Source organism: Epinephelus fuscoguttatus, linkage group LG12 (assembly GCF_011397635.1).
Source record: "Epinephelus fuscoguttatus linkage group LG12, E.fuscoguttatus.final_Chr_v1".
Classification (NCBI taxonomy): Eukaryota; Metazoa; Chordata; class Actinopteri; order Perciformes; family Serranidae; genus Epinephelus; species Epinephelus fuscoguttatus.
In genome coordinates, this window is record NC_064763.1 from 41,212,104 (window position 1) to 41,239,631 (window position 27,528).

The 27,528-nt window shown below is 40.9% G+C and overlaps 3 protein-coding genes across 3 annotated transcripts; 2 read left to right on the forward strand and 1 right to left on the reverse strand.

Annotated features, from left to right (window-relative positions):
- Positions 1-1,192: 1,192 nt before the first annotated feature.
- Positions 1,193-25,659, reverse strand: rb1 (retinoblastoma 1). Its single transcript, XM_049591808.1, has 27 exons — positions 25,120-25,659; positions 24,150-24,270; positions 23,112-23,215; positions 22,723-22,857; positions 22,584-22,622; positions 22,386-22,435; positions 22,048-22,158; positions 21,671-21,816; positions 21,474-21,551; positions 20,201-20,310; positions 20,021-20,098; positions 17,541-17,628; positions 17,329-17,445; positions 17,173-17,229; positions 16,843-16,874; positions 16,601-16,677; positions 16,231-16,460; positions 6,725-6,840; positions 6,206-6,360; positions 5,853-5,998; positions 5,607-5,711; positions 5,361-5,474; positions 5,125-5,273; positions 4,109-4,139; positions 3,858-4,000; positions 2,780-2,826; positions 1,193-2,645 (listed from the first exon to the last, which is right to left on the reverse strand). The coding sequence occupies exons 1-27, from the start codon at positions 25,224-25,226 to the stop codon at positions 2,581-2,583; spliced, it is 2,751 nt and encodes a 916-aa protein (XP_049447765.1). The 5' UTR covers positions 25,227-25,659; the 3' UTR covers positions 1,193-2,580.
- LOC125898134 (lysophosphatidic acid receptor 6-like) lies at positions 7,989-10,566 on the forward strand. Its single transcript, XM_049591823.1, has one exon. The coding sequence runs from the start codon at positions 8,653-8,655 to the stop codon at positions 9,754-9,756; it is 1,104 nt and encodes a 367-aa protein (XP_049447780.1). The 5' UTR covers positions 7,989-8,652; the 3' UTR covers positions 9,757-10,566.
- LOC125898138 (lysophosphatidic acid receptor 6-like) lies at positions 14,150-16,101 on the forward strand. The gene is made up of 2 exons (XM_049591827.1): positions 14,150-14,214; positions 14,447-16,101. Exon 2 carries the CDS (start codon positions 14,578-14,580, stop codon positions 15,568-15,570), a length of 993 nt encoding a protein of 330 aa, XP_049447784.1. The 5' UTR covers positions 14,150-14,214; positions 14,447-14,577; the 3' UTR covers positions 15,571-16,101.
- Positions 25,660-27,528: the final 1,869 nt, after the last annotated feature.

The window sequence follows — 27,528 nt, forward strand, 5'->3', positions numbered from 1 at the left end:
AACCATTTTCAAAATGTATACATGTTAACTTCAATGGTCTAAGACGGTTAAACAATGCTCTCCCAAATCCAAAAACCTGAGGCTTAAAACTCAGATTTGTGATGTCATCAAGTATAAATTCAGGAGCTGCTCCAAAGACAGGGTGGGAAAGATTTTACAGATGACACAGATCGCACCCAGGGGAACGCTCCGAGTATATGGGCTCATTTCTGTTTCAGGACTGAGAACACAATAGAAAAAAGCTCATTTGAGTATTAAAAAAAACATTTTGTGGGTCCATATAATCAGTCTCTGGCTCACTGAATATGCAGCAGCTCCAGACTTTATACTTACTGACATCATAAGACACTTCTTTGGTTTCTGGCTTTAAGAGAGAGTAGCTCATGTTCACAGATTTGATGAAAATTACATAATGGCACTCATAATTTAGATGGTGTTACCTTATAAGTAAACTCTCCTGATTATTCTCATTTTTATTGCAAGACTTTAACTTATGATGCAGCAGTTTTTTTTGTGCAGTAGTGGATTACTTTTACTTATGTACAGAATCTGAATGCTTCCTCCTGAATGCTGAGTTTGGGCCAAATCCCTATCCACGCCACACGTTTTCTATCCACCGCTGTGCCATCAGCAGCAGCAGTTAGAATAAAAATGTGCGTCAGTTGTATTGTAAGTGATTTCAGACGCAGCTAAGGAATATGTCACATTGAATGAACAGCCAAATACATTTTCTATGGAGCGATCATTGAACAAATGTGAACCACAGCCAAAGATGATCGTGTTCCTCAGGAGTTCATTCAGTTACAATTACAGTGACGTGTTTCTCACTCATTTTAGTCATCTGTAATCTTGCGTGGAAGTGAAGCCTGACTGGCTACTTGTGAGCATAACTTTGCACAGCAGAGGGAGGAAAAGGACTACTGTGGACTTTACGCTCATTGTTGTGACTACAATTCTTGCAAGATGTAAGAGTTGATAAAACAATCTGTGTTCTGTGAATGTGCTGGCTCTAATTGGTCACTGCAGAAATAGTGAGTGATAAAACAGCTGAATTGTTCTGGTTTTAAACACAATGAGGAGGCGGTAACAAACTGTCATTTATCTCATCCAATCTTGAAGGTTAAGAGCATTTAATATTCATACGATAAGGTTCCTAAGGTGGATTTAACGATCGTCTTGCTTTGAGATGCTTTTGGGATACAGTGCCCTGGACGACAGTTTGACCTCTGTAGAAGAAATGACAAATGTGGCACGTGAGAAAGAACTACTAAGTTTTATCGTGTTTTGTTTTCGTAAGCAACACTCACATGGTATTTTCTTCATAAGAACAACTCTCCATAAATTGTGTCAGGAGAAAACACAAACTAAAACAAATCCTGAGAGCAGAAGAAGAAATTAAAAAAACAGATCAGTTCTCTCTAAAAGCAAAAAACAGGATAACTGGACATCATGATGCTCTTCAGTCTAACAGCTGGTTCATCACTACATACTGGCATTGCGGAGGAGACAATAGCTCAATGTGGTGACATCTTTACAAACAAATGCAAGAACAAAATCTTATTTTCAAAAGAAATATTTACTACATTTTAAAGGAACTACTTCAATAAAGTACAATATAAACACATCTTAATTTAAAAACTCTGATAACTGACATCTTAAGTGATATTTTACCTTGGTATACTGGAGTGAAGTCCACATATTAATATTAATGCTCCCAATTACAAAAATTAACCAACTTATGTGTAAAATGTGACATGACAAACAGTCCTCTAGTAAAACACATTAGGAGGAATTTCCATTCAATGCATGGTGTTTATTTTTACCACCCAAAAGTAAAACAAAAGTTACTATAAAACTATACAAAAAGAGATTATGAAACTACCTTAATTTGGGCTGAGCGCAAATTATATACTGTATAATTTTAATTGATATTTTATTTTGTTTCACTTGATGGCACAAACTGAACCTTTCCAAGACGTTCAAAGGAAGTTCCCGAGTAAATATCACTTCAAAAGTGAAGACATAATGATTTCCATCTGAAACTGACATTTGATCCTTTTCGAGGAGAGTGATCGTGATTTAACACCTGAAATGACGCATCATGATTTAAACATATGAAATGTCAGAATTTGGAGAGACTCTCTCAAAAAGAAAAAGGTCAGCATATGAAGGTCCTGATGGTGGTAAGACTCAACCAATTATTGAACAAGAAAACCAGAAATGGCGACAGCGCTCTTGAAAATTGAGAACATCTATGAGTGGAAACAATGATTTCTCTGACACCCACAAATTAACACCACTCCTAAAACCAAACATACTAAATTTCCAAAATGTCAAAATTCAAATTAAATTCAGTGATGTCAATCATTACTCCGTTAAAACAGTCAGTTAAAGCATCAACAAAAAACAGAGGAGAAAGTCCTCCATATTTACATATTACTCCTCAGAGACAGTTAAATACAAACTAAAATCCAATACTACTGTACTGTACAGAGAAACTAATGTCTCGCTTTGTGTGTGAACAAGGAAGTAGTGTTCACGTTGTGATAAACAGTGCAGGTAAGTCAGTAGGTTTTAGAGTTACTCCTTCCTTGATTCTGCGTCCTCCTTCATCTTCTGCTCCTGCATACGACTCCGGGTGGAGCCTGCATGACACAAATCATCAATATGTCAGAGGAACATACATCATCAAGCTTTATGATTGACAGTAAGAATACATGAAGAAGAAGAATTGGGAATATCAAAAGGCAAAAATGGGAAAAAAGCAGTTTTCACTTACTCATCTCTGCAAGCTTCTGTATCAGTGTAGAATCTCCTCCAGATTTGCTGTAAATTTAAATAGATGTAATTGAGATATGTGTTTGTATACCATGACAAATGTAGTGTTCTTGACTTTGATGTATGCACAGCTGAAAATTAACACCTGGCAAGCGCCAAATGTGGGTAGATTTTCCATTTGGCGGCTAAAGCTCGGAAGGCTATCCGCCACATCGGCGGGTAAATGTTTGTACCAAAATAGTCATGTAATAAATTATAAATATAATAACTATACGGGCGCTCTGTTTGTTGTGTGTCGCACTTAAATTGCTCCCTGCTGCATCAAGGAACCTGTAGGCCTACTCGGAGGACACGTGGGCACGTAGGCATATCGCGTGCCTAGATCCATGATCTGCTGTTAGTAAGCAAGCTATCACAGCGGGCGTCATGTGGCGACATTCACCAGATGTAAGTAAACTACCGACAAAACGAAAAAACACAGATGAGGACGAAGCTGAAGCTGTAACGTTACAGAAAAAAAGAATGTTTTGTGAGAAATGGAGGTTCAGCGATAACAGCATTTCAAGAGGCTGGCTACGCTACGATGCTGAGGGTGCAGTAATGAGCTGTAATGTATGTCGGCAATATTCTAAAAAAAAAAAAAAAAAAACGTAACAACTCGTTTGTCATCGGTAACAAAACGATGAAGCTGGAGAACATCCGTGACCATGAACGCAGCAAGTGTCACATAGCCTGCTATGTTACTGTAAATGACTGTTATGTTTGAAGTACAAAGTGCAAATGGAATTTTGAGCTCAAAACTTGATAATACTAAACTAATTTTGCTTTTAATTTCATTCTGGCCTCTCCTTTAGGCTTGTATTCAACCGAACACTGTATTATCTCAATGAAAAGTACTGAAACAAATGTATATGTGACAGAAAAAAGGCAATTCCTTATTTTGGCTGGTAAAAAATATGCTTGGTCTGTGAATTTTTTCATCTACCAGTCCTCTTGGCCGGCTTAGCCACAAAGTTCATTTTCAGCCCTGGATGTATGGTTAATAAATCAGGGCAAATAAAACAACATTTGTGACCAACCTGCCGTCGGCCTCATCTTGCCCGTCCACATCGAAGCGTAACCTCTTCAGAGGCTTTGGAGTGGAGCCCAGATCCAGAGTCCTCTTAAAGGAGCGATCGCTGCTGTTGACCATCTGGTTGATCTTCTGGAACCGATTGGACAGCTGCAGATGAAAACAAAACAAAAACAACAGAGTGAGTGAGGAAAATAGATTATTGCCATTGCAAATTATCCTGTAATATGCAGCAAAGCAAACACAAGAGGCTCGTACCCCAAAAGATTCACCGATTGATACCAGCATTCTGTAAAGGCAAAAAGACACAAATTAGAAAAATCATGTGCAAGTTTAAGTTTTTTCATTGTTTCAGAAACAATCAGGCTACTTCACGTCAATAGCATTTTCTTCTTTTTTTTTTCAACAATCAATAAATGTCTAGTTCACACTACACTACTTTAGTCCTGATTTTTTTGGAACTGCCAGACAAAAGGCCCAGGTCAGAGGCAAACTGGTGTTGGCTCCACACTCGCAAATCTCCAGATATTTAGCTGGACCTGCTGGGGTCTTTGTCGGCTAGCTACAGCCAGTGAGAGCACAAGACACAGGTGGAGGACAGAAACAAGGGCATGGCAGCGCTGCCCATGCTGTGTGTGTGTGTTTCATAGGGAGAGAGCCAAGGTGACAGAGGGGAAGAGAAGGTGGATGTTGACAAATTACACACAGTCTTTTCTGTGAGTGACTCGCCTATAATTTACTCATAATGATGCTTTGTCACTTTTTGACTTGTTCTTGTAAGCACCCCCCTGTGAACCTGTGTGAATAGGGTTGCAGCTGTTTACCAGTTGCAAGTTACACCGTGGAATGACAGTTGATATACCATGTACTGTACACTTGCTTCTTTACGGTATTGAAAAAAAGCACCTGGACAGAGAATCTCACCTTTATTTTAGTTCATTTTAAAAGGGAGCTTTTTTACACATATCGTCATTAAAAAGGTCTCAAGTTTCAATGATGGTACTAACACGTTGGTTCAACCAAAAACAACATTTGTTTTCATTCCTGTGAGGATCACTGGAAGATATACTAAAAACCATTCTGTAATACCGTAACACCAAGAAACCGCAACACTTACTGAGAAGGTTATCTCACTGTGAAAATCTCATGTTATTGCAACCTTTGTGTGAATAGTACAGCAACCTCCTGACTTTGGCAGTCGTGTAGTGTTAAATTGGCTTTAGCTGTCCGAAAATTATCTGCGATCTGATCTGCCTTGAAGATGTAGAACCCACCTGGAGCGAGGAGTCATGATGCCCGGGGACATGCGTGGGCTTTTCATAGGGGAGATGTACACGTTGTTGCTGCCAGGCACCCGCAGAGGTGAGTTGGGGAACTTGTAGGGGCTGCGTGGTATTTGTGGGATTGGAGAGAGGGTGGGTGGCTACAAAAACAAAACAGCAACAATGAGAGGGTATCGTAACCGTGCACGTTTATCCGATACTCCATATAACACTGGGAGGAGTCTCACCCTGGTAGACGCGTACTGCAGGATGTTGGTTTTCAGCTTCTGCATGAACACTTGGTTGTAGAAGACGATGATGGAGTCATAGTGGCCCTCAGAGATCAACACGTGCTTAAAGGTCTGTGATATACAGTGTGACACAAAGAGATCAAAAGTTCAAAATTATTCAACAAAAGCAAAACCTATTATTCCTTAGTTGAGTCTGAAAACAGTCTGAAGGGTGATAGAGGTACTGGAATGACAAGGCCTCACCTCCTGGTTGGTGTTGGCCATGTTCTTGTACGCTGTGACGATGGTCTTGAAGCGCAGATCAACACTCTTCACTTTACATATGGCATACATGGCTGACATCATCAACTGAAAGACCAATGAGAAGCAGTTTGAGATAATAAAAAACATGATAAAAGGGATGCAGGAAGTGAGACGAAGTGAGTAAAGACAAAAAAAAAATACCAGTAAGAGAAAAAATAATTAGCAAATGAAAGGCAGGCCGGTTACCTGGTCGAGGTGACGGTCTCGCATCAGCTCGTGCTCGTGCTGCAGAGTGTGCTGGAACAGGGTCCATATGATGGGCTCCAGTTCAGGGTGGGAGGACAGCAGGTAGGAGCAGAGTATCTTCAGCCTCGTGTAGGCCAGGCGGTACACTACGGAGAGAGGAAACCACAGAGACAGTTGGACATGGAGAAAAACCTGAAAGATTTGTGCACTGAATCGAACAAACTGAACAAACATGAGTCATTTTTAACAGCTTCTTGGAGGTTCAACAAAAACAGGGGACTGAACTTCTGTTTGTAAAAAACTGTAAAATTACTGCATTGATCACACATGTGAGCACTTGAACAATGCTTTACATTTTTTATAGAAGAGGCTGAGAGAGTTGGACTTTGGGAGTCGTGGGGTCTGGCCGGCAGGCTGGGTCAGAGGCTGCGAGGAAGCTTGAGAGCTGGGCGTGGCTGGGGACTCAGGAGGCAAGATACGAAGGCCCGGACGCATGGGGGACAGGTATCTGTAAGGACAGTGGAGAAACCCATTGGGCCTCGTCAGTTACACCATCAACATTAAAATAATCTAGCAATAAACAGCAATTTCCATTAAATGTGCTTCACACATCTCAAATATTTAAGAGGGGTTAAAATGAGGTGGAAGAACAGGTTCAAAGCTACAGAGAGGATGGCTCAGAGTGTGTGTAAGTCATGGAATTTCACTGACATCTTTTTTTTTAATACCATGATGCTCAACTATGACGTCATCAAAGCGACAAGCTTTTTTACTTTTGACTCACAGTGGTTTCACAACAGCTTGAAGGGTATTAGCTGCTGCATACCAGCAACTGACAGACAGACAAATAGAGTGTAGGATGTCGGACTCACAGGTCAGCTGCGGTGTGGTTGTGCTGCAGCGGTTGGCTGAAATTGGCTGGGGTCTCCACCTGCTCTGCTGCCTCGCCCTCGTGCTCCTGCTTCAGCAGCTCAAAGAGCGGCGAGCCCTGTGGAGACACGCACATTATTTACACTTAAACCAACAGCCAGTGCAGTGTATGAATCCTGTTGAGTTACTACACATTGTTCCTGGAATTCAGTTCAAGAAATGAAACCTAGACAAAAAGAGAAATCCTTCTGGAAGTTGATATGAGAGTAGTGTTTCTACCTGTCATGGCTAAAACAAAGCAGTCTAAATGCAGCATCAACCAATACCTCAGAGCCTTGCAAATACGAATCACTAAAGCAGAACTGAAAGTACCTCTGAGACTGCAAGTGAAGCCTTTTGCTACTCTGGATTGCATTTTATCTAATAAATAATCAAAAAACTATCACTGGAGTTACTCCTGTCTGTTCAGTGTAACATCTGCAGTCTTACTGACACACAGAAACCACAGAGGGACCAAGAGTCAGAAGGGATGTTATGTCGTAAGGGAAGCTACTGTGCTTTTGTCTGGCACTGCAGATTATCTTGGTGAATTTGGAAAAAGGTGCTCAAAAGAGAATATAATCACAAATGAAAAAAAGCCCATTAGTTATGTTTTCCCCAGAGCAACAAGTGCAGCATTGACAAAGTATCAGTGTGATCAGGAAAACAATCTAACTACACACCTAATTTCCATTGCAAAACCCCACCTGTCAAATTATAACTGTGATCTAATGATACATCTGTTCCTCATTTTATATCGACCGAGGGACACTCCTTATACAGTATCTCATCTGATTTTCGTGACAGTCATGCAATAAACATACCATCTTAATACCAACACAGCAAAATCCACACCTACACACACACACACGATTATCCTTTACACTTGTCAAACAACATTTAACTCAAGGCTAAAAGACACGCAGAGCAGTGGTGCACTTGAATATCAGCATGTACACACCAAGACCAAAAATCAGCGATGAGATCATACAGGGAAGTAGGTGTGGTTTACTACTCAGCGCTTTACACATTGACTGCAGGTACAGACTTGCTGTCAGTACATTCTTCCTGTCACACGTGCCACACCCGGCTGACACCACAGACACATTTCAAATGTACACTCAATATTCGACTGCCTTAACAGCACTCAGTGACATATAACAGATGCCAACTGCAATGTTTTATAGGGTTTAGTTAAAGTTCTGTTCACTGTCAACTATAAACTGATGTCTAAAGTCAATGGGAGGTTGATCTGAACACACCTATAGCAGTCAACAAGAAACCAACCCTAATGGCTCATTATTCATTCTCTCATTATTCAAACTCAAAAACAGAGCAGTGATGGGAGGACTTTGGCCCCAGTGGAGGCTCCTCCCTCTCTGTTACAACAGTCCAGTGAGTTCTTTGTGCTGGAGCCTGACTGGCAGCCTGCTACGAGGTTTCTCATTTACGGTCAGGCAGGGGCAGAGATAAAACCGCCGGAGCCCCCCCCTCAGGGCTAGTGCAGGAGTAGACAGGAAACGAGAACGGAAGAACCACTCGACTGCTCACGGAGTTGAGAAGAGGCACATGACTCCTCTCTCAAAGGGATAAACATTTCAACAGTTAAAGGACTGAAAACATCTTAAATAAGGATCACTGGATGCGCAGGACAGCTTACAGAGAAAAAGGACTTTGGATACTAATGCAGGTATTTTGTGGAGTTGCTGTACACTTTGCAGTATTTCATTACAAAACCACACAAACTGAGCAGTCTTCAGTATTTCAGGAGTGGTCTTCCTATCCAGAGGAAATGTAGATTGTCCCTGCCTGCTGCACATGGTTGGATCAACAAGCTGGACTTGGATTTTTATGAATAACACAAGTGCACAATTGAGGAGGTGGTTTGAAAATGTATAATATTACCACACAAGATTATACCGTCAGTGCACTAAGCAGCACTAACAACTCCACGACATGCAACAAGAATGACGACTTCAAGTATCCTCTGTATAGCACTGTTTTCAGCCTGGTGTTTGTCGTTGGATTTTTATTCAACCTGGTGGCTGTATACATTTTTGGCTGTACACTGAAGGTGCGGAACGAGACCACAACGTACATGATAAACCTTGTGGTTTCAGACTCTCTCTTTGTCCTGAGCTTGCCTTTTCGGATCGTTTACTTCATTAAACGTGACTGGGTATTCGGAGATGTGCTCTGCAAGATCTCTGTGGCCCTGTTCTACACCAACATGTATGGCAGCATCCTCTTCCTCACCTGCATCAGTATTGACCGTTTCCTGGCCATTGTGCATCCGTTCCGGTCCCAAACAATTCGTACTAAGAGGAATGCCAAATTGGCCTGCTGTACAGTGTGGGTGATGGTTCTTTCTGGAAGTATACCCACTGGGTTCCTCTTGGACACCACTTCACCCAAAAACCAGAACTCTTCCTCAAGCTACTGCTTTGAAAACTACTCAAGAAAACAGTGGAGGGCTGAGCTGTCCAAGGTGGTGGTGTTTATTGAGACTGTGGGCTTCATCATCCCACTGTTGCTCAATGTCTTCTGCTCGATCATGGTGCTACGGACACTGAGGAAACCCCAAACCATCACCCGTGGAGGGAACCTCAACAAGACAAAAATCTTGAGGATGATCTTCGTGCATCTGCTCATCTTCTGTTTCTGCTTTATTCCCTACAATGTTAATCTCATGTTCTACGCCATGGTCCGCTCCAAAATCCTAAAGGGATGCGACGCAGAACATGTGGTCAGAACCATCTATCCCATTGCTCTGTGCATAGCAGTGACCAACTGCTGTTTTGATCCGGTCATTTACTACTTCACTTCAGAGACCATTCAGAGCTCCATCAAACGCAAGTCCATGGCACGGCACAACGGTGCCAGGCTATTTGACAGACTACAGACGGACAGCACACAAAGCAGTCCAAATACAACACTCAAAAACCTGACACTGAGGTCTATGAGATCCACGTTTGACAACGAGTCCACAGTCTAATGAAAACTCTGTTGTGGGACATGAATAATAAATTAATGTCTGCTGGTGAAAATCGATTTGAATCTGAGGACGTAGGTGGAACCAGAGTGACTTTGACGATCTTCATGTCATCAACACAGTGTTTACTAAGAAGTCACTCTCTCGTCTACTGGACTCCACAGAGACTTCAGACTGGGAGTTAAGACACTGAACCCTCTTCAGTCAATAAAAGAGCGGAACAAGTCAAAGAGAAAACATTTGAAAATATTCAACTGTGCTGCAGCATAAAGACGTTTTATTGGGCTGCCTATTCACAACACGCAAGTTAGAAAACTCTATGCTTTTGAGTTTATAATGTGTATTTGTGGAAATGACAGGTGTAGAAGCCATAGGCATGCGTACAGTGCTGCAAATAAGTATCAGCTTTTGCACATAAGACATTGTAATTGTAGTCTTATTCCTCAGAGCAGATTCTCCTTTAGCAAATTCTGCTTTGGCAATGCTGAACCAGTATTACAGCTCTTTTTTTTTATGTGGCGTACTGTGCAATTTATACGTAGTTGTGGCCTCACTGCACCTTGTAAGCACTTTATAGAGCAGCATGTTCTGTAACAGCTTTTAAGCCCTTACACGAAAAGTGAATAAAAGAGTTGTGCTTATGAAATGTTTTTTGAGTATGAAATTACCTACTTGTTGATAGAGTGGGGCATGTTGTGAAATATTTGACATCAGCAGGGTATCAGTTTTTCATATGCAACTCTTTTTGGGTGCCAAATCATTTGTCTAGACTGATTAGTCATGCAAGTACCAACAACACATTTACAGCTACTATTGGCTGGTGTCACGAATGAGTCAATATGTTTTAAAATGTAGATTACAGGTGTGGTCAATATTTGACAGTTGCACTGCATCAGCTAACACTGCACTTACAGTGTCTACAGTCTTATCTAAGAGGTTGTTTCTCTAGAAAATTTTGAAGCGTTAAAAATGACTTTCAGACTTAATTTTGAAGTTACTGAAGTTTGATGAGAATAATTTAAAACAATGGAAGCCAAACTGACTTCATGTCTGCTTTTTATCAACTGATAGAGAAGGGGAAAACACACCCCACAGTATAAATGGAAAATGGTGCAGCATGAATATTTGTTCATTCTTGTAAAAGCTGAGCGCTGCAAGACTGAGCGCTACTGCATTCCTGTTGAGAGGCTTAGCCTGAGGGTCTGCGCTGACAGGGGTAGACTCATCACCACCACTGCGCTGGATTGTGAAACCTAAGCAGGCGAGCGACAACATGCCTCTTGAGGGAGAAGTACGTTTGCAAAATAGAGCACAGTGATGGTTGTTGCAATCATGAGATAGATTTGGTGAATAATCCGGAGTGTTAACTTAAAACTGGCATCCTTGAGACAAATGAAACAGTTAGCAGTGTCTTAAGTCTTATGTTGCTTTGTTTGGGCTCCTTACACAACAACGTATTACAAATAGGCTTACAATCAAGATGCAGCTGGACTTTCTCCACCCAACACAAATAAAATATTTGCACTGGATTAATAGCAGCAAAGTAATTGAGACTCAAAGCTAACATGATGATCACACAGCCGGATATTGATATAATTTAGTGTATGCAAAGAGGATTTATTTATTTCATTTGTAATGAAAATCAGAACACGAAGGTAAGATTTATTTTAATGAGCGCAGGAGAATAAATCTTGACCAGTTATTTCTCTTTCAACATGTGCCTTTCATATGTTCATGTGTGTATTTCTGTCTAATTCAAATTTGTCTCACAAGGGCCAAGTGGTGTGTAGCTAACTAAGTGCCATAACAGCCCAATATTCCCCAAATTACGACTGTTCAAACAGAGACTTGACAAGTGAAACCCCACTTTACTTATGTCCGAATTTCCATCCATCCATCAAATTGATTAGTGAAAATCTGATGTGAATAAAAGATGAATTACTGCTTCTCTCAGGTGCAAAGACTAACATACATTTTTATCAGAGTCAAAAGACTTGTCCTGAAGGTTTTGACTTCATTTCTGACGAATTATGACGCATCAAATTGTTTGTCTCTTGGGCTTTAACAGCCATGGACTGTGATCTACACTAACTTGTTGTTCCCTTAGGGCACCGGTCCCGAGGTTGACACACAAGATGACCTTACTTACCTGCTGAACGGTTACAGCACCTTCTTTCAGTGAATTATTGCTATTTCTTTATCTAACTGTCTGACAAATCAGTTAATGATTAACTCCAATCACTCGTGTAGGTTTTTAACAAGCTGCCATAAACATGACTTCCACCATGATGGTAATGAAACAACCTGTGTGTGTGTGTGTGTGTGTGTGTGTGTGTGTGTGTGTGTGTGTTTATTGTGAGGCTGATCACAAACTCCAGGCCAATGAGCAAACTAGCTGATTAAAACCCGATAAAGAATCTATCCTCAAGACGACCTAAGGATCAGTAGTTTTAAAGCTCATTCAATATTTTCATGTAATGAGCTATGAATTAGGCAGTAATAACAAGCCAGAAGAAGTGTGCGGAGGAGAGGAGAGAGGGAGAGAGGGAGAGACCCTGACCTGTGTGTGAGTGTAGGCGTGAACAGCTTCAATCAAGAGCGTGTGCACGGTCACAGCATCCTAACAAGTTATCCTGCTGCTGAACACCAGCTGTCTGGAAGAATAACTTTATCACACTGTCACTGCATCTATGAGATCCTCCTGACACTGGTGAGTGCTGAAGATTTCTGCTGCATTTTTCTTCTCATTTGTACTAACTGTGCTTTCCTTCTACATGCATGGTATATAAATGGATTAAGACATGTCATTTTTTGTAAAATTAAGCAACTGACTGTGTCAATTTATCCAAGTTTGGTGGAAATTTAAGATTATCTGATGACAAAGATAAGGAATCATATTTTTGTGTGCAATATTTGAGCACTTCTCACAGCTAAGAAACCAAATTAAGGCAAAAATGTAATGTGGCTAGATCAAAAGACATAAAACAGCTACATGTCTTGTAGGGTTGTCACGATACTAAAATTTCAAACTCGATATCAATACCCAGGAAAATATTCAATACTCGATACAAAGGAGCAAAAAATTAAGAGGCATGTCATTTTTTAAATAAAGATCAGAACAGTAACATCAGTGATAACAACAAAAAATCCCCCCAAAATAAATAACAACCAGAAACAAGATCTGTCCATACAAATGTATTTATCTACAGCCTTGTTTATTTTCTGTGCTTCTGGTGAATTGGCGCCATATTTTCGTTGCTGATCAAATAGAGTTGGTAGTTTAGGCTCAGGATGCTCCTGTTTCTACCTCACTATGTGATCAGAGAACCAGGGGTTACGGGAGAAACCAAACGTTTTTTCAGCTTCAATCTGTGACTTTACAGTTAACATAACTTTTCAGAGACGCATAATTGTGTTGTCCTGTTAAACTAACATTGTGTATTAATGTTACAGACGGGCATGACTGATAAAGTTTTCTGCTTAGCTCCCACATTAACGTTAGAAGTTATATTTTAGTTTGATGCTGGCGACACCAGCTGCTCAGCTGCTGTACCTGCTGTCTGCAGCATGCTGTGTTCACTTCACTAAATATTTCCAAAGAGCGCTATTTCCTTTATCATTTATGACCAAAACTGGCTGCTCTGATCGTCCTGCAGCCGCGCTGGCCGTATTACTGCAACAGCAAGCCGGGTTGCAGCGAGGGCTCTGTGCCTGCCACACGCTGCCTGCACAGCGCGTGTCCGTCGGACCCATCGCGCACACCCGACAGGCGCTGAGGTGGCGTGCACTGTTAGTAACAATTCTTTTGTAAATCAGTATTGTATCCGGATACAGCGTTTGAGTATCGATACTTTTCAGAGTATCGATACTTTTGACAACCCTGTCTTGTAATTCTTAAAGATGACATCGCATTAAGATCAATTTAATAAGTAGACGCTCACCAGACACTCAGTATTTGTGATAACTGAATGTCTTCGCTGGAGTCGTGATCAGATCTCAAAAGCAAACAACAGAAGCAATTTAGGATTATATATGAGGAGCAAAAAAATCATGTCATGTCATAGAGAAAAATTCAAGTGTAGTGATGATCAGTGTGCTTTTATTCTAAATTATCTTTTTTTTTTTTGAATAAAGTATAATATCATTTTGTTAACTAAATGATCACTGGAGTTGTTTAACAGCCTAAATTCCTGGTGAACTGGTCACAAAAAAAGAAAGCCTGAGGAAAAAAGTCGAGAGAAAAGTCTCCAAAATCATGACATAAACCAAACAGAGGATAAAGAGTGCCTATAATCAGACCCTCCACATCATGACTGAAAGTTGCGTAACTGGATACTTGTTATACACTACAAACTATAGGCTTAAAATGACTACCAACAACATCAACACCTCTGACAATCTCAACAAAAGTTCATGAGCTCCAGTGAATATGAATGTACTGCAGAGGAACAGCATTATATCGTGAGTTGCTTCTTCTTTCTTCCCACTCTGCATGTAATGAAATCAAATGTTTGCATGTTTTATGAGAGCAGGAAGTTGCAGTTAAAATTTTATTGTCAGATTGACTGTCGTCTTGCATACCGAATATAAATTCAGCTATGATAGCCATCGCAGTCTATTCATCTCACCTCAGCAAATTTACCATCCATAAAACAGCAGACATTTGAGTTTATTACAGTTTTTCTTGCCATAGGTTTCACTCCAGGAAAGGCAAGTGAACATGTTCCTTCCTCCCACCTTATGTTCACTTCAACCAACTTAATTTCTTCCAGATGAGAGCGACACAGTGATTTAAAGTGTTGGAGCAGCAAATTATTTTGGGACATGGAGCTGTGGAACATGACTGATGTGCCAGGCAAGCAGTTCTCAACTCTGTCTAACTGCACTGTGGACACCAGCTACCGCTTCACCTTCTATCAGGTGTCCTATGGTGTCATCTTCCTGCTGGGGTTGACCACCAACAGCCTGGCTCTGCGCAGACTGTGTTTATCTCCCTGCACCATGAACAGCACAGCCATTTACATGGTCAGCCTGTCAGCTGCCGATTTGTTTTTTGTAATCTCTCTGCCCCTGAGAATTTACTACTACCACCAGAAGGCCAGAGCTCTGTCCTTCAAGACAGGAGACCCGTCCAGTTGGACTCCTGGAGCGGCATACTGCCACCTCACCTTCACCCTCAAATACATCAGCCTGTATGGGGGCATCTTCTTCCTGGTCTGCATTGCTGTGGACCGCTACTTTGCTGTAGTGCACCCGCTGGCCTCAACACTCCGCAGGCTGCGAGCAGCACAGCTGGTGAGTGGGGGGATCTGGTGCCTGGTGCTGGGGCTCAGTGTGAGCCTGCCTCTGCTGCGCTCTGCAGCCGCTCGCCAACACCAGCCCTGTCTGCTGGACCCATCCTCACAACGCCACCGCACCATCATCCTGGTAGCTCTGGGCTTAGTCATAGGGTCGTTTCTGCTGCCCACTATGCTACTTCTCTGCAGCTACTGCAGAGTGCTCAGTGTGCTTCGCCAGCCAAGACACCGCTCCCGCAGCCAGCGCCGCAGCCGTCAGCACACTCTCACAGTTATTTACTGGGTGCTAGGAATCTTTCTGCTGTGCTTTGTCCCATATCACATCAACCTCCTGGGATACACCCTCACACATGTGGGGCTGCTGCCCCACTGTGGCCTGGCCAAGGTGACCAAGGCTGTGCACCCTGTGGTGCTATCATTAGCGAGCTCCAATTGCTGCCTCAACCCACTCATCTACTATTTCTCCAGCAGCCTGATGCACAGGGAGGCGCCTGGTGGTGGAGGCAGTGGCAGCCAGTGACACAGATCATTTAACACAACTGAAATGGTATTTCTCCTTTTTATCTTGAGATGACTTCTTTGCTAGACAGATTCATACAGTTGACCAGGACCCTTTCTATTCATGTGCATTTCTTTAGAGGTTAAACTGAAGCTAGCTCTGCATTTATTTCATATGTAAACTGTATTTTTGGCAGGAATTGCAATGTTGGACAGGTTTGAAATCACAGCAGGTGATCAGCACAGAGTGCAGCACCTCTGCAGCAGTCTGGGGTTCAGTGCCATGCTGAGAAGCACATTGTCAGCTCAGTTATTTTGTTCAGTATGTTTTGACGGTCCAACTATATTGTGTTTGTATAATACTGAAATGCATTCAAATTTTTCATATGTAGTGAACTGAATTTGTGAACAACCTGCCTCATTTCACAAACATGCTGATCAAACATTATGGAGTAGTCATATGTGTTATATGAGATATGCTATTCTTAAACTAGTAATAATTAATACATTTAAACAAACTGCTGAATTCCTTTTCTTTTCTTGGGACAATAAAGGCAACTGTATATAAGATGTGTGTATTTAGAGTGTCTGTGCGTCCTTATGTTGTGTATGCATAACTCTCAATAAAATGCTGTGACATTATTACAAGCATACTCGAATAGTGATGAGAGATAAAACTGACCGTCCTCCAGGCAATCCTCTCCATGATGAGGTTCTCGCAGGTCTCCAGATGTTTGACGATATCTTTGCTCAGAGTGGGCTCGGCTTTTATGAAGCTCTCGATGACCTTGTAGAAGTCAAAGGCGGCGAGGTTGACCACATCCAGTATCCAGGGGAAACACACATCTGTTTCCACCGGGTCGCCAGCACCGCCACCAACATGGTTGTATCCTCCAGTCTTAAAACTGCTCTCTAATCATGAGGAGCAAACAACATTATTACAGCTTGTCGCACGTCTACGGGAAGTGTAAACATTTACCTGTATCATTAATAACTGAGATACAACACTGTGATTTAAGAATGTGACTGCATGGGAAAATTACGAGACACACCTCCATATGTTGCCATCACCACCTCCAAAGCACAGGCGAGCAGTGATGTGTGGAATGTGGAGTCATTGAGAAGTTTACTGGAATGGAAATCATGTGACTTAGTTCAAGGCAAATTATGCTTCACTACTGATTACTGCTTCACTTACAATTAAATCAACAAACAGCGTGCATGCACAAGTGAATACACACCACTACTGAATAGTTTCATAATTGTCATCTGATTAAAACTGAAAAACACATACCTGAAATTTTGTACAGAGAGACGTTTCTCCTCCTACAGAACAGAACAAAAAACAATATACATATCTTCAGTCTACAGTTCATTTAAGTCACTTCCTATTGACAGATTTTGTTTGTTCTCCACTGAAGTGACAAAAACCTACGTAAAATATGTTTAATAATATTTAGAATACGCAGTCATTTATCAATTGTGGTTTTCTGAGATTCATATCTGTGGGTAAACCTGGTATCTGCTACATTTAAATTCACTTGAGCTTCTAAATAAATAATAAAAATACAATATCATTAAATAAAACATGTGAAAAATAAACAAATTCAAACAAGTTATGTACCGATTTCAGCATTGCCTCCATGACTTTGTAATACAGTCTGACCCCGAGTTTAAATCTCTGGAAGACAAAAGAAATATACATGTTAGACATTAAGTAATTTCAGCACAGCGAGTGCTGCCATTGTTGCATATTGTCTCCTTCAGTCTCAGTTCATACCTGCCAACCAAGTACTACACAGCGTGGACCGACCGCCTGTCCAAACCTTTGGCTGAAAGCCTGTCCCAGTGTCTCCAAACGCTTCAGCACATCCTGCGTCGGGTCCACGGTGCAATTCTGATCAAAGGAAAGGGGAAAACAGGAAATACATTTAATTAAGTCGGTAAGATGCCGTTTCATTTTAACTAGTGGCAACACTTCTAGAGACCCACTTTGAAATAGGTAGCTAGGTTAGTAGATGGCTGATCCCCACTGGAGGTGAGATCACCCCTCAGCTGCTGAATGGACGTCATGGCAGCTCTGATGAGACAAAAATCAGACAGCGTTGAAGGACGGACATAAACTCAGAACAATTCACGCGATAAAATGTGGCCGATAATCTACATACAGTGCAAAAAAATCCCAGAACAACTACAAACTAGTGTTGTCACGATACCAAAATCTTTGTTTCGGTACCAATACCAATATGAATTTCGATACTTTTTGATACTCTTCGGTACTTTTCCTAAGGAAAAGTCCTTTCGGATACAAACCTTTAGAACAATAAATAGTAGGGGTGTAACGGTACCAAAAAATTCATGGTTCGGTAAATACCTCGGTACGGACGTCACGATTTGGTAACTCAAATGTTCCACCAAGTTGGTGTTGTCTCGTGTTGTCTCCCTTTGCGAGGCAGACTTTCTCTTGTCTTTTTTCACATGCGCCAGCTGCGAATGTTGATACAGGTGTTGTCATACACACCACTTGTGAATCTGTGCTCCAATAGGAACAAGGAAGGCGTTTGTGTGCATAATTGAGTAAAATAAATTAACTAAATTAATGAATTGAATCAGTTTCAAAGTACCAGTATTTTCCAAATGCAGTATAGTACCGTTTGGAATACTCTAGTACCATGGTGCTATTTTAGTACCGGTACACCGTGCAACACTACAATAAACATTTTTTTAAATCATTTTTATAGATAGCATGGTTTAATTTTTTGTTTGACTAACCAAAAAAGATATGATAACACTTGGTTTATCTTTACATTTTAACACCAACTGTGACAATAAGCTTGGTTAGTGTGACAACTGTTTAAGAACTAAGTAAGTCACATCTTATAGATTTTCCTTTGAATTTTTGGGCACTTTTCATACATAAAAAAGCAGAAAAAGGTCAGATTTTCAACACAAACACTTGATATGAACATTTACTTCACTTCCAAATGCACCAGCTGACAGCTGAACAGCCAACATTCTGAAAAATACAGTGCATGGGTTTTAGAAACTCAGCACTCAAATGGTTCACTTCTTACCTAGCGGATAGGACACAAGTATGTGGTGTTGAGGGGACCCTCTCTGATCCGCAGAGTATAACATGCGGGGTGCCCCAAGGTTCGATCCTGGGGCCCCTGTTATTTTTAATATACATAAATGACATGTCAGCTGCGGTACGGTGCAAGATGCTATTATATGCCGATGATTCTGCTTTACTTGTCCCAGGGTGTAATGTTAAAGACACTGAAAATACTCTTGGCATAGAGCTTGAGTCTGTCAACCAGTGGCTTGTAGACTAAGCTCTCTATGCATCTGGGCAAGACTGAATCAATCTTGTTTGGTACAAAAAGGAAGTTGGCAAAATCAAATATTTTAAAGGTAACGTGTAATGGGTCTGAAATTGTGTCTAAATCAAGTGTCACATATTTGGGTCTAACACTGGATCAATCACTTATAGGTGAATCCTTTGCAGCCAAAACTTTAGCCAAATGTGCCTGTAAGTTGAAGTTTTTATATCGCAAGACAAAGCTTTTTGATTTTTCTGTAGAGAAATTATTGGTATTAACTCTGGTTCAATGTCATGTGGATTTTGCTTGCTCTGCATGGTTTTCTGGGTTGACTGTGAAACTTAAAAACAAATTCCACGTGCTGCAAAACAATGTTATTCGGTACCTGTTCAAAACACCCCCCGTACTCATATTGGTAGGGAGGAGTTTACAAGAGCTGGTTTACTACCTGTACATCTAAGAGTAGAACAACTTAAGCTGAACCATATGTTTAACATTGTTAATGGTCATGCCCCCAAATATTTATGCTCTAATGTATCCATGGTCCACACGCAGCATAGTCATAACACTAGGGCCAGCATCCGCTCCTGCATAGTTCCTAGAGCTAATAATGCAGTTAAAAATTCTTTCCTTTACACTGGTATCATGGCATGGAATAGTTTGCCAACTGCTACAAAATGCCTCTCATCACGAGGGATTTTTAAAAGACAGGTCAAGCAGATTTTATGGAACAAGGTGGATATTTATTGATGAACTAGATAGTTTTTACAGCTGTTTTCTTTTCTTATTTATTTTGTCTCTTACTTACTGTATGCATTTTTAGTCTGAGATTGTCTGCTTCTTGTTTATTTGTTTCTTGTGTGTAAACACCAAGGACAATGCTGGAAATAAGTATTTTACTTTAGCATGTTATCCTTAGGATTACGGTCTTATCGTCTTCCAGAAATAAATCAAATCAAATCAAATCAAATCAAATCAAATCAAACAGTGTACACAGACTCTCAGGTGAGAAAGTCTGAAACTGTAAAAATGTTTTTGAAAAAAAGTGCCGTTGAAAGTGACCGTGGGAACTTAGTCCTCCTTCTCCTCTATAACGATCGTAAACAATGATTAACACGACAAACTGATGAGTGACTGCTACCTGCTTACCTGACTGGAGTCTGGGGAGGGATGAGTACGGTATCCTCATCATGCTGGTTCTTTTTTGGTGTTCTCTCCACCTGGGATCTGATAACAGGAGAAGATTATTAAAACTTTTCTATAAATTCCTTCAACAGATTACCCAGACCATCATGAAAACACTGAATAGTGGAGAAAAGAAGGAATTACATTTCGACTTTAGGTACAAGAACAGTCTCGTGTCCGTCAAAAAATAGACGCCCATCAAAGTCTCTGCTCTTGAGGTAGTGCTCTTCATACTGTTGGTTGAGGTCATCTGCCTGTGGTGACAAAAGTTTACATTACTCAGCGCATTAGGAAGTGCCTTCTTTTATACTGCTGTACAAGGCTGTTACAGGATGTGCAGTGTATAACACACAGAGATTTAAGAGTTCTTTTGAATTTTACCTAAATGTAAAAGCGATAAATGCTTAATTGTACTCACATGTTAAAGCACAGTTTGGTGCCTTTCATAGCTTTTAATTATTTCTGCATTGTACATGAGCTGTTTGTGTTAACAGCATTATGTTTGAGGAGTAGTAAACTATCCCAACCTTGGCCTCCTGTATAAGAACAATTTCATTGTTGTGACGGCGAGCTACTCCTTATACTGCTGCTGCTATTGTGAGCTCTAACAATGCATCACATATCATCGACTAAATGCATATTTTAGAAGTTAAATCTTAATCTCAAAGTCAGATCTGCAATCATAGAGATCTGACAATGATAGAGACACAAGAAATCCCTGCTGGTGGTAGTTCTTTAAACAGCCTGAGGACTTGTACAACTATGCCATCACACAAATGCAAAATCACCTGGGGGAATAAAAACAGAAACAAAAACAAATGGGCTTCAAACAGAGTTGGCCACACATGACGTTACTCTAGCCTTCGTACTCTTGTTGTCAAGACTTGTTTAAAGATTGTATGATTGCAACCGTGCCAGAGTCTGTCTCTCTCTGAAGAGATCTCAGTCTCACATAGATACGCCTCTCCAAAACACATCTGTGCCTGTGCCAATTTACCCAGGCCCCTCATAGCTCAGACCAATAACGTGAGAAGATTATTTGCACAAGACACTAAATAATGCGCACCACCTGTCCATTACTGGGGTAACCTAGCAGTAAAATAAATATGTCTAGTATCCTTCTTCAGAGGAGTGTGCCGGTGTCAGCAAACAGTAGCATCCTGCCTCCTTTGTTTTCATACCTGCCTCTGCTATATACTACCCTGACACACCACAAAGGACCCCCTGCTTGAGTACACATTTTCCTGACACCATATATGTAAAACCAAATATGTATGAGCAGCAAAGAGAACAACCAACAGCTGTCAGACAATCAAATGAATGGCAACATGGTATGCAGGGAGGAGATAACTACTGGAAACAGTAAGTGAAGAGCAGACGGTGAAAGCAAACAGTAGAGCAGGCGTCACCTCCCTACCTGAGGAAAATCTGGAGTTCTTGAAAGATCCAGTGAGTCCAGGAAAGCCGAGAAACTGGTCTGGTATACATTCTTCACCTGCAAATACATTTGGCATAAAGAGGCAAATGAGGCCAAATACACGCAAAGCAGAGAGCACAGAGATGTGTTTGTATGATGACTGTGAGAACTATGAAATGGGGGGGGGGGGCTCAGACCTCCTCTGCATTGCATTCATTCTCTTTGCACAAAGTTGTGAGAAGCTGCAAATCCATCTCTGGCTCTGGAGGCCGGGATTTGGCTTTGCTCTGGTTGCGGCGAGATGTTCGTGTCGGAGGACTCTGAACTTTGCTGATAGCTGATTCTGAGAGAAAAACATTAGGGGGCTTAGAAGACATCCGGGAGCCATAAACAACAAATCCTTTGACACAAAATATTCAAAGTTGAGAATTAAACAACTTGAAATCACATTAGGTCTACAGCAGCAAGTCTTTCACATAGAGTTCTCACACTTTAAGGCCTGGTTGTACGACGAGAAGTCAGAAAAGATTATGAAATAAAGACAGAGGTTAAAATAAGTGGCGCTGAAGCTTACTGTAAAGAGGCTGCAGAAGGTCAGGAGGGCAGCGCTTGATGAATAACTCCAGCGTACAAAGCAGCAACTGGAATGATATGACCAGGTCATCCTCCATCTGCAAGGCCCTTCCTGCAAACAGTAGAGATGCAACACATGAGACGCATCATCAGAACACTGCCACTGCAGACTAGAAACAACAGAACTGTAACCATGAGGAGGAACATTTTCCAATTCATTTGAGCTTTACAGCTCAGCACAAAAGAGGAAGGAAAGAAGATGAAGCAACATGAAAACTATTCCATCAAGTGTGTTAACAGCTTGATCCTACTTGTTTTTGTTATTATTAATTAACCTACCTTTGGCCAAAAGAAACATTGTCCAGCAGCTACGCATGGCCTCCCTCTCCCTTGGAAAAGAGACATTAAGTCATTAATTATGCATCTGTATTACATCTTTTTGGCAAGCGCTCAATCATCAAACACAAGTCCATAAGATACTGAAAAGTAACATGACAAGCGAATTTCACTCATGTGGCAGAGATGTATCCAACTTACCGGTCATCAGAAACCAAAGCAAAGATTTTCTTGCACGTTCTGAAACAAAAAAAAAAAATTGTTATTAATGAATTACAATTTTGCCCACAACAGTTCGACATGAATCAAGCTCCTGTACTGTGATTATGTGTTCACTTACTTCTCAAACCGCTGGTAGAGCGCCAGCGTCACATCATACTTCTTCTCCAGTCGTGCCAGTGCTGAATTCACCTTGGTGCTTACGGTATCCAGGTTCACATCCAACTTCCTCACCAGTGCCACAAACTGCTTCACACTACAAACAAACAGATTAATTTGTGTGAGAGATTAAAAAAGTATAAAACTGCACATGACATTAAGGATAAAACTGTAAAACCAAACCAAGATTTACTGTGAATCTGGGAAAAATGTTTCAAACTCAACTGGAATTTGGACCACGGTGGGAAGAGCAGCCGTGTGTTATCCTTTTCCAGAATGTGTATTAAAATAAATAATATTACATGCATTAATGTGTGTGAAAAACATGTATCATGAGTCATGAGTACTTACTTCAGACTGACTGCATTCTGAAGCTGAGTTAAGGTGAAACAGGGGACATCGATGTCTGTCGCTGACACAAACAGACAAGCCCCCCACACCCTTTTCTGACTGTCCTGAAATGAGAAAACACAATGTTTATAACTTATTCATTTAACATGCAATATTATTTTAATCACTAATATCCTTGTGGGGAATGTTAATATATGCAGGAGGTCTGAAACATAAATCAGACAGATCTGTAAAAAGCATATCATCCTGCAGCATGTTATATTTATATTTCATCAAAACCTTTCTGTCCTTCTTTGTTATAGACTGTTTGAATTTCCATTGACAGAATGTTAGAAAGAAAACCAACATTTGGACTGTGTGCTAAAGACAAGCATTGTCCAACCACACACGCCAAGAGCATCACACATACGCATCACCAGAGTACTATAAACATGTGGTATGTGAGCTGTAACAGTGGCAACACTAATAAATCGCAAAGATAATAACGCAAGACTTGTGACAGTTTATATGAGACATGTGAGTGCTTATTATGTCCTCATCTGCTCATGTTTTACCAGGGTTGGAAAGTTAAATATTTGAAAGAAATGTAATTGAGTAGCTTTTTCATCTACTTGAACTTTTTGAGTAGTTCTGAAAAAAGTCTATTTCTGATGCAGTATTTAGCCACTGTCTGCGAGGTAAAAATTATACAGTAGTCTACAGTTTTTATGCCACAAATAACATGGACAATGCATTTGTATTTCATTTAATATTTTCCCTTGTCAATCAAATCTGAGAAAGCTTTTTGAAAAACATCACAAACACAAAGAGGGTTTGATCGTGAAGGCATGTTCATTTTGATGGTTACAGTCATGATGCAATTTTTCTGACAGAACACTATACCCAGTACGTGAGTTGTTTCCAAAGGGATGCTTTTATTCTACTCTTGGGTAGTTTTCAACCAAATAACAAAGTTTCCACCCGTGCCTTTTCATTTGCTTCAACGGGGCAACCAACAGAATCACAACATTACAAATGTGCCGTCACATAAATACATACAGCGATTTCATCCATGGACTCTTGAACAGTCTTCCACAACGTCCAGGCACGGTCACACACCAGGTCTGTCACTTGAAGGCTCTTACACAGGGTCACAAACTCAGCATCCTTGTCTCTGTGTCTGGAAGGGCGGAGACCATACATCATCATCATGGAGAACACAAACAGTTCCAGGACATCAAAATATACTGCACAGACAGATGACGACAACCACCAAGTGCAGTGGTTGACTGTTAGCCAAAGTCTGTCAAAATCAGAATCAAAATCAAAAGCAGCTTTACTGACCAAATGTGTGTAGACATACAGATTTGACCCCAGTTTATGTATCTCTCAATGCACTTGCACAGAAATAGACATAATGCTAAAAACAAGGACTGCGAAGCTGAACATGGTAAACAAACATGTGACTACTATATACAGATATAAATATATCAAGAAGTATCAATGTATATAACAAACAACACAATAAAAGCTGGAATTAATATGTAGTTACTACTGTAACAGATTACTTTGTATGCATGAGGGAGTCTGATCTGGCAGTATATACAGTGTACTTATATTCACAATGACAGTGACCATATTGCATGCTAATAACTATGTATAACGTGTATACTGTTTACAGGTACACTGAGGTACAGTGGATGTTATATGGTTGTTGACACTTTAACAGTGTCAGACTCCGAGGTGTGTGTAGTAACAGGGTTATATCTCAACAGTTACAGTCTGTGTGTAGGGATGAGAGGCGTTAAACTCTGGTATTAGCTCCAAATACAGGCCTGCCTTCGTTTAAAGAAGCTAGCTAATAACATAACAGTTAAGCTAGCTAGCTTAAACACACCGGCAAAAACTAGCTTAACATTAGCCTAAGTTACACTGTAAACTATCTTTACATAGTATTAACTAATTTTCTGACTGCTGGTTTTATTTGCTTCAGCCGAGACCTAAATGAGGCAAAAATAACTTCTCTTACTTTTTAAGAGATAACTCTGGACTCTCCTTCTTGTCTGCAGAGACACTCTCAGCACTCTTCACGTCTTTGCTCTGTGTCGTCGCAGAGTTTCGCTTTTTAGGTGGCATCTTGGTGTGCGGCTAGCTAACAGGCAAATATTACGATTAAAACTACAACTGTGCTCTGAAGGCAACAAATTAGGTTAAAAATATTTAAAGCCCACTGCACGAGTTCCGTGGCAACAATACAACACAACCTGACCGACTTCCTGAAACCGTGGTGAGGTAGGCGTTCGTTTTGTGGCACCGGAGTGCGCGGCGGAGTGCCGGTGCCGCCGGTGTCTCAAGGTTTAGCCGCCCTCCAGAGACAGTCAGCACAACCCCGTGTGCACTAACAGGCTCACTGAGTTTCTAGTGTCGTTAATCTCTGTTTAAACCCAGCACTGTATACCATAGCACTAAATAACGGGGTAAAGCTTTATATTTATCTCGTGCTGTCTGTGATGGTATACTGGGCGCGGTGTGCTTTCACCAGGACCACGTGACACACCGCAAACAAACTAACCCAAACGCATGAGACGAAAACGCGGGAAAATGTCTACGCAACATCCGCTCAGTTGTATTTATCCCGCCATCCACAGCAGTCACAAAGGGCTAGGTTTACTCAGTGTCCGTACTGTAGAGAGAAAGCAGGCGACTCGTCCTTTCTGCTATAGTGTAATTATATCGTTATTACGATGATGAAATGTGCACATGTTTATGCTATTCTATTACCGTGAGTATTTTTGTTTTCATTTCTTTTGACGTGGTTTAAAATGATCTATTTTTACGCACTGATTTCTTTACTTTCTTGACTCCCCACTGGAGCATCCATTTAAACACTGTCACAGGCTTTAATCAATAATCATTGTTCAGTGTTTTTCATTCATGTAACAGAGACAGCTAATGTGAAGTTTACTAAGAGATCATGGATTAAATGTGTCTCCCCTGATCTTTGTGCAACCATCGCCCTCTTGTGGTAATACTCACATATTGTGATTTCAAACAACTGCAAGACTTGAGCACACTTTGGTTCTTGGAAAACATCCTCTTTGTTGCCCCCAGTAAATCCCATTTTAAATGCCGTTTCTTTTCCTGTCTGTACGTGTCTGACTTCACTGAACACACTCACCAGCAGGCCACCATGTGATCACTAATTAGTGTGTCAAAATTTTCCATAGTAAACTCTTAAAGTCAGTTAAATAAAACTGATCTTGGCTTTATACACTTATCGCATCCAAGGAGTTTACAGGTATCAGACACTGAATGTTAATGCTTTTTAAGACCTTTTCAAGAAGTTTTTAATCATAAGACTTTTTGGAGAAATCCTCTTTCTCTTATTCAAATATATATTTTTAATTTAATATACTTTATTAATCCCCTGAGGGGAAATTCAGTTTTTTCACTCTTTTGTCATTAACACACAGGTCCGAAAGACACATACATGCACAAACAGGGCCTGTCAGAGTGACCAACCGCACCTTGGTCTTGCTCAAGGGTGCCTCAGCAGTGCCCAGGCACCTCTCCAGCTACTAGTCCACGTTCCATATTTGGTCCGGCCAGGGACTTGAACAGGCAATCCTCCGGTTCCCAACTCAAGTCCCTATGGACTATCCGCCCCCAGATACAAGTGGTGTCATACTGTAACTTACTATAACTTACAAGCACCTGACAGATGTAAAGCAATGGTTCCACTGGGGCTCAAACCCACGACCTTCTGCGTGTAAAGCAGACTTGATTCCACTACGCTATGGAACTACATATAGGCCCAAAGGTCAGTGTATGTTTGGTCCCGTACAGGGTAGAAAGGTAGAAATATGGCTATTAAAGTGAGTTAGGTTATCTGCATTTTGCCAACAGGTACATGAAAGTAAAAAGACAGGTTCAGTGGCAGGTTATAAGATTACTTTAAAATCATAAATGTGGACTTTCAAGCAGAGGATCTTAACTCATTTTGACATGAAGAAATGAAAAGATGGATACATGAAATCAGATCAAATGTTCATGGCAATGAAGAACTCGTAAATTCAAATTTAAAACTAATTAATGACTTTTATGGGGTTTTTTTTTTTTTATAAAATTGAGTTTAAGAAATTTTAAGAACCTGCAGACACCCTGCCATCATCCATCCATTTTCTAACCTCTTATCCTCTTGAGGGTCGCGGGGGGGCTGGAGCCTATCCCAGCTGACACTGGGTGAGAGGCAGGGTTCACCCTGGACAGGTCGCCAGACTATCACAGGGCTGACACATAGAGACAGACAACCATTCACACTCACATTCACACCTACGGACAATTTAGAGTCACCAATTAACCTGCATGTCTTTGGACTGTGGGAGGAAGCTGGAGCACCTGGAGGAAACCCACGCTGACACAGGGAGAACATGCAAAC

Bases quoted from the DNA above. Each gene is read 5' to 3' on its own strand.
- rb1 (XM_049591808.1), bottom strand. From the start codon at position 25,226: ATGCCACCTAAAAAGCGAAACTCTGCGACGACACAGAGCAAAGACGTG. The intron at 22,858-23,111 runs GTAAGTACTCAT...GTTTGTTTGTAG, and splicing joins CAGAATGCAGTCAGTCTGAA to TGTGAAGCAGTTTGTGGCAC. The intron at 21,817-22,047 runs GTAAGCTTCAGC...TTTTTCTCTCAG, and splicing joins CCTTCTGCAGCCTCTTTACA to AATCAGCTATCAGCAAAGTT.
- LOC125898134 (XM_049591823.1), top strand. From the start codon at position 8,653: ATGTATAATATTACCACACAAGATTATACCGTCAGTGCACTAAGCAGC.
- LOC125898138 (XM_049591827.1), top strand. From the start codon at position 14,578: ATGGAGCTGTGGAACATGACTGATGTGCCAGGCAAGCAGTTCTCAACT.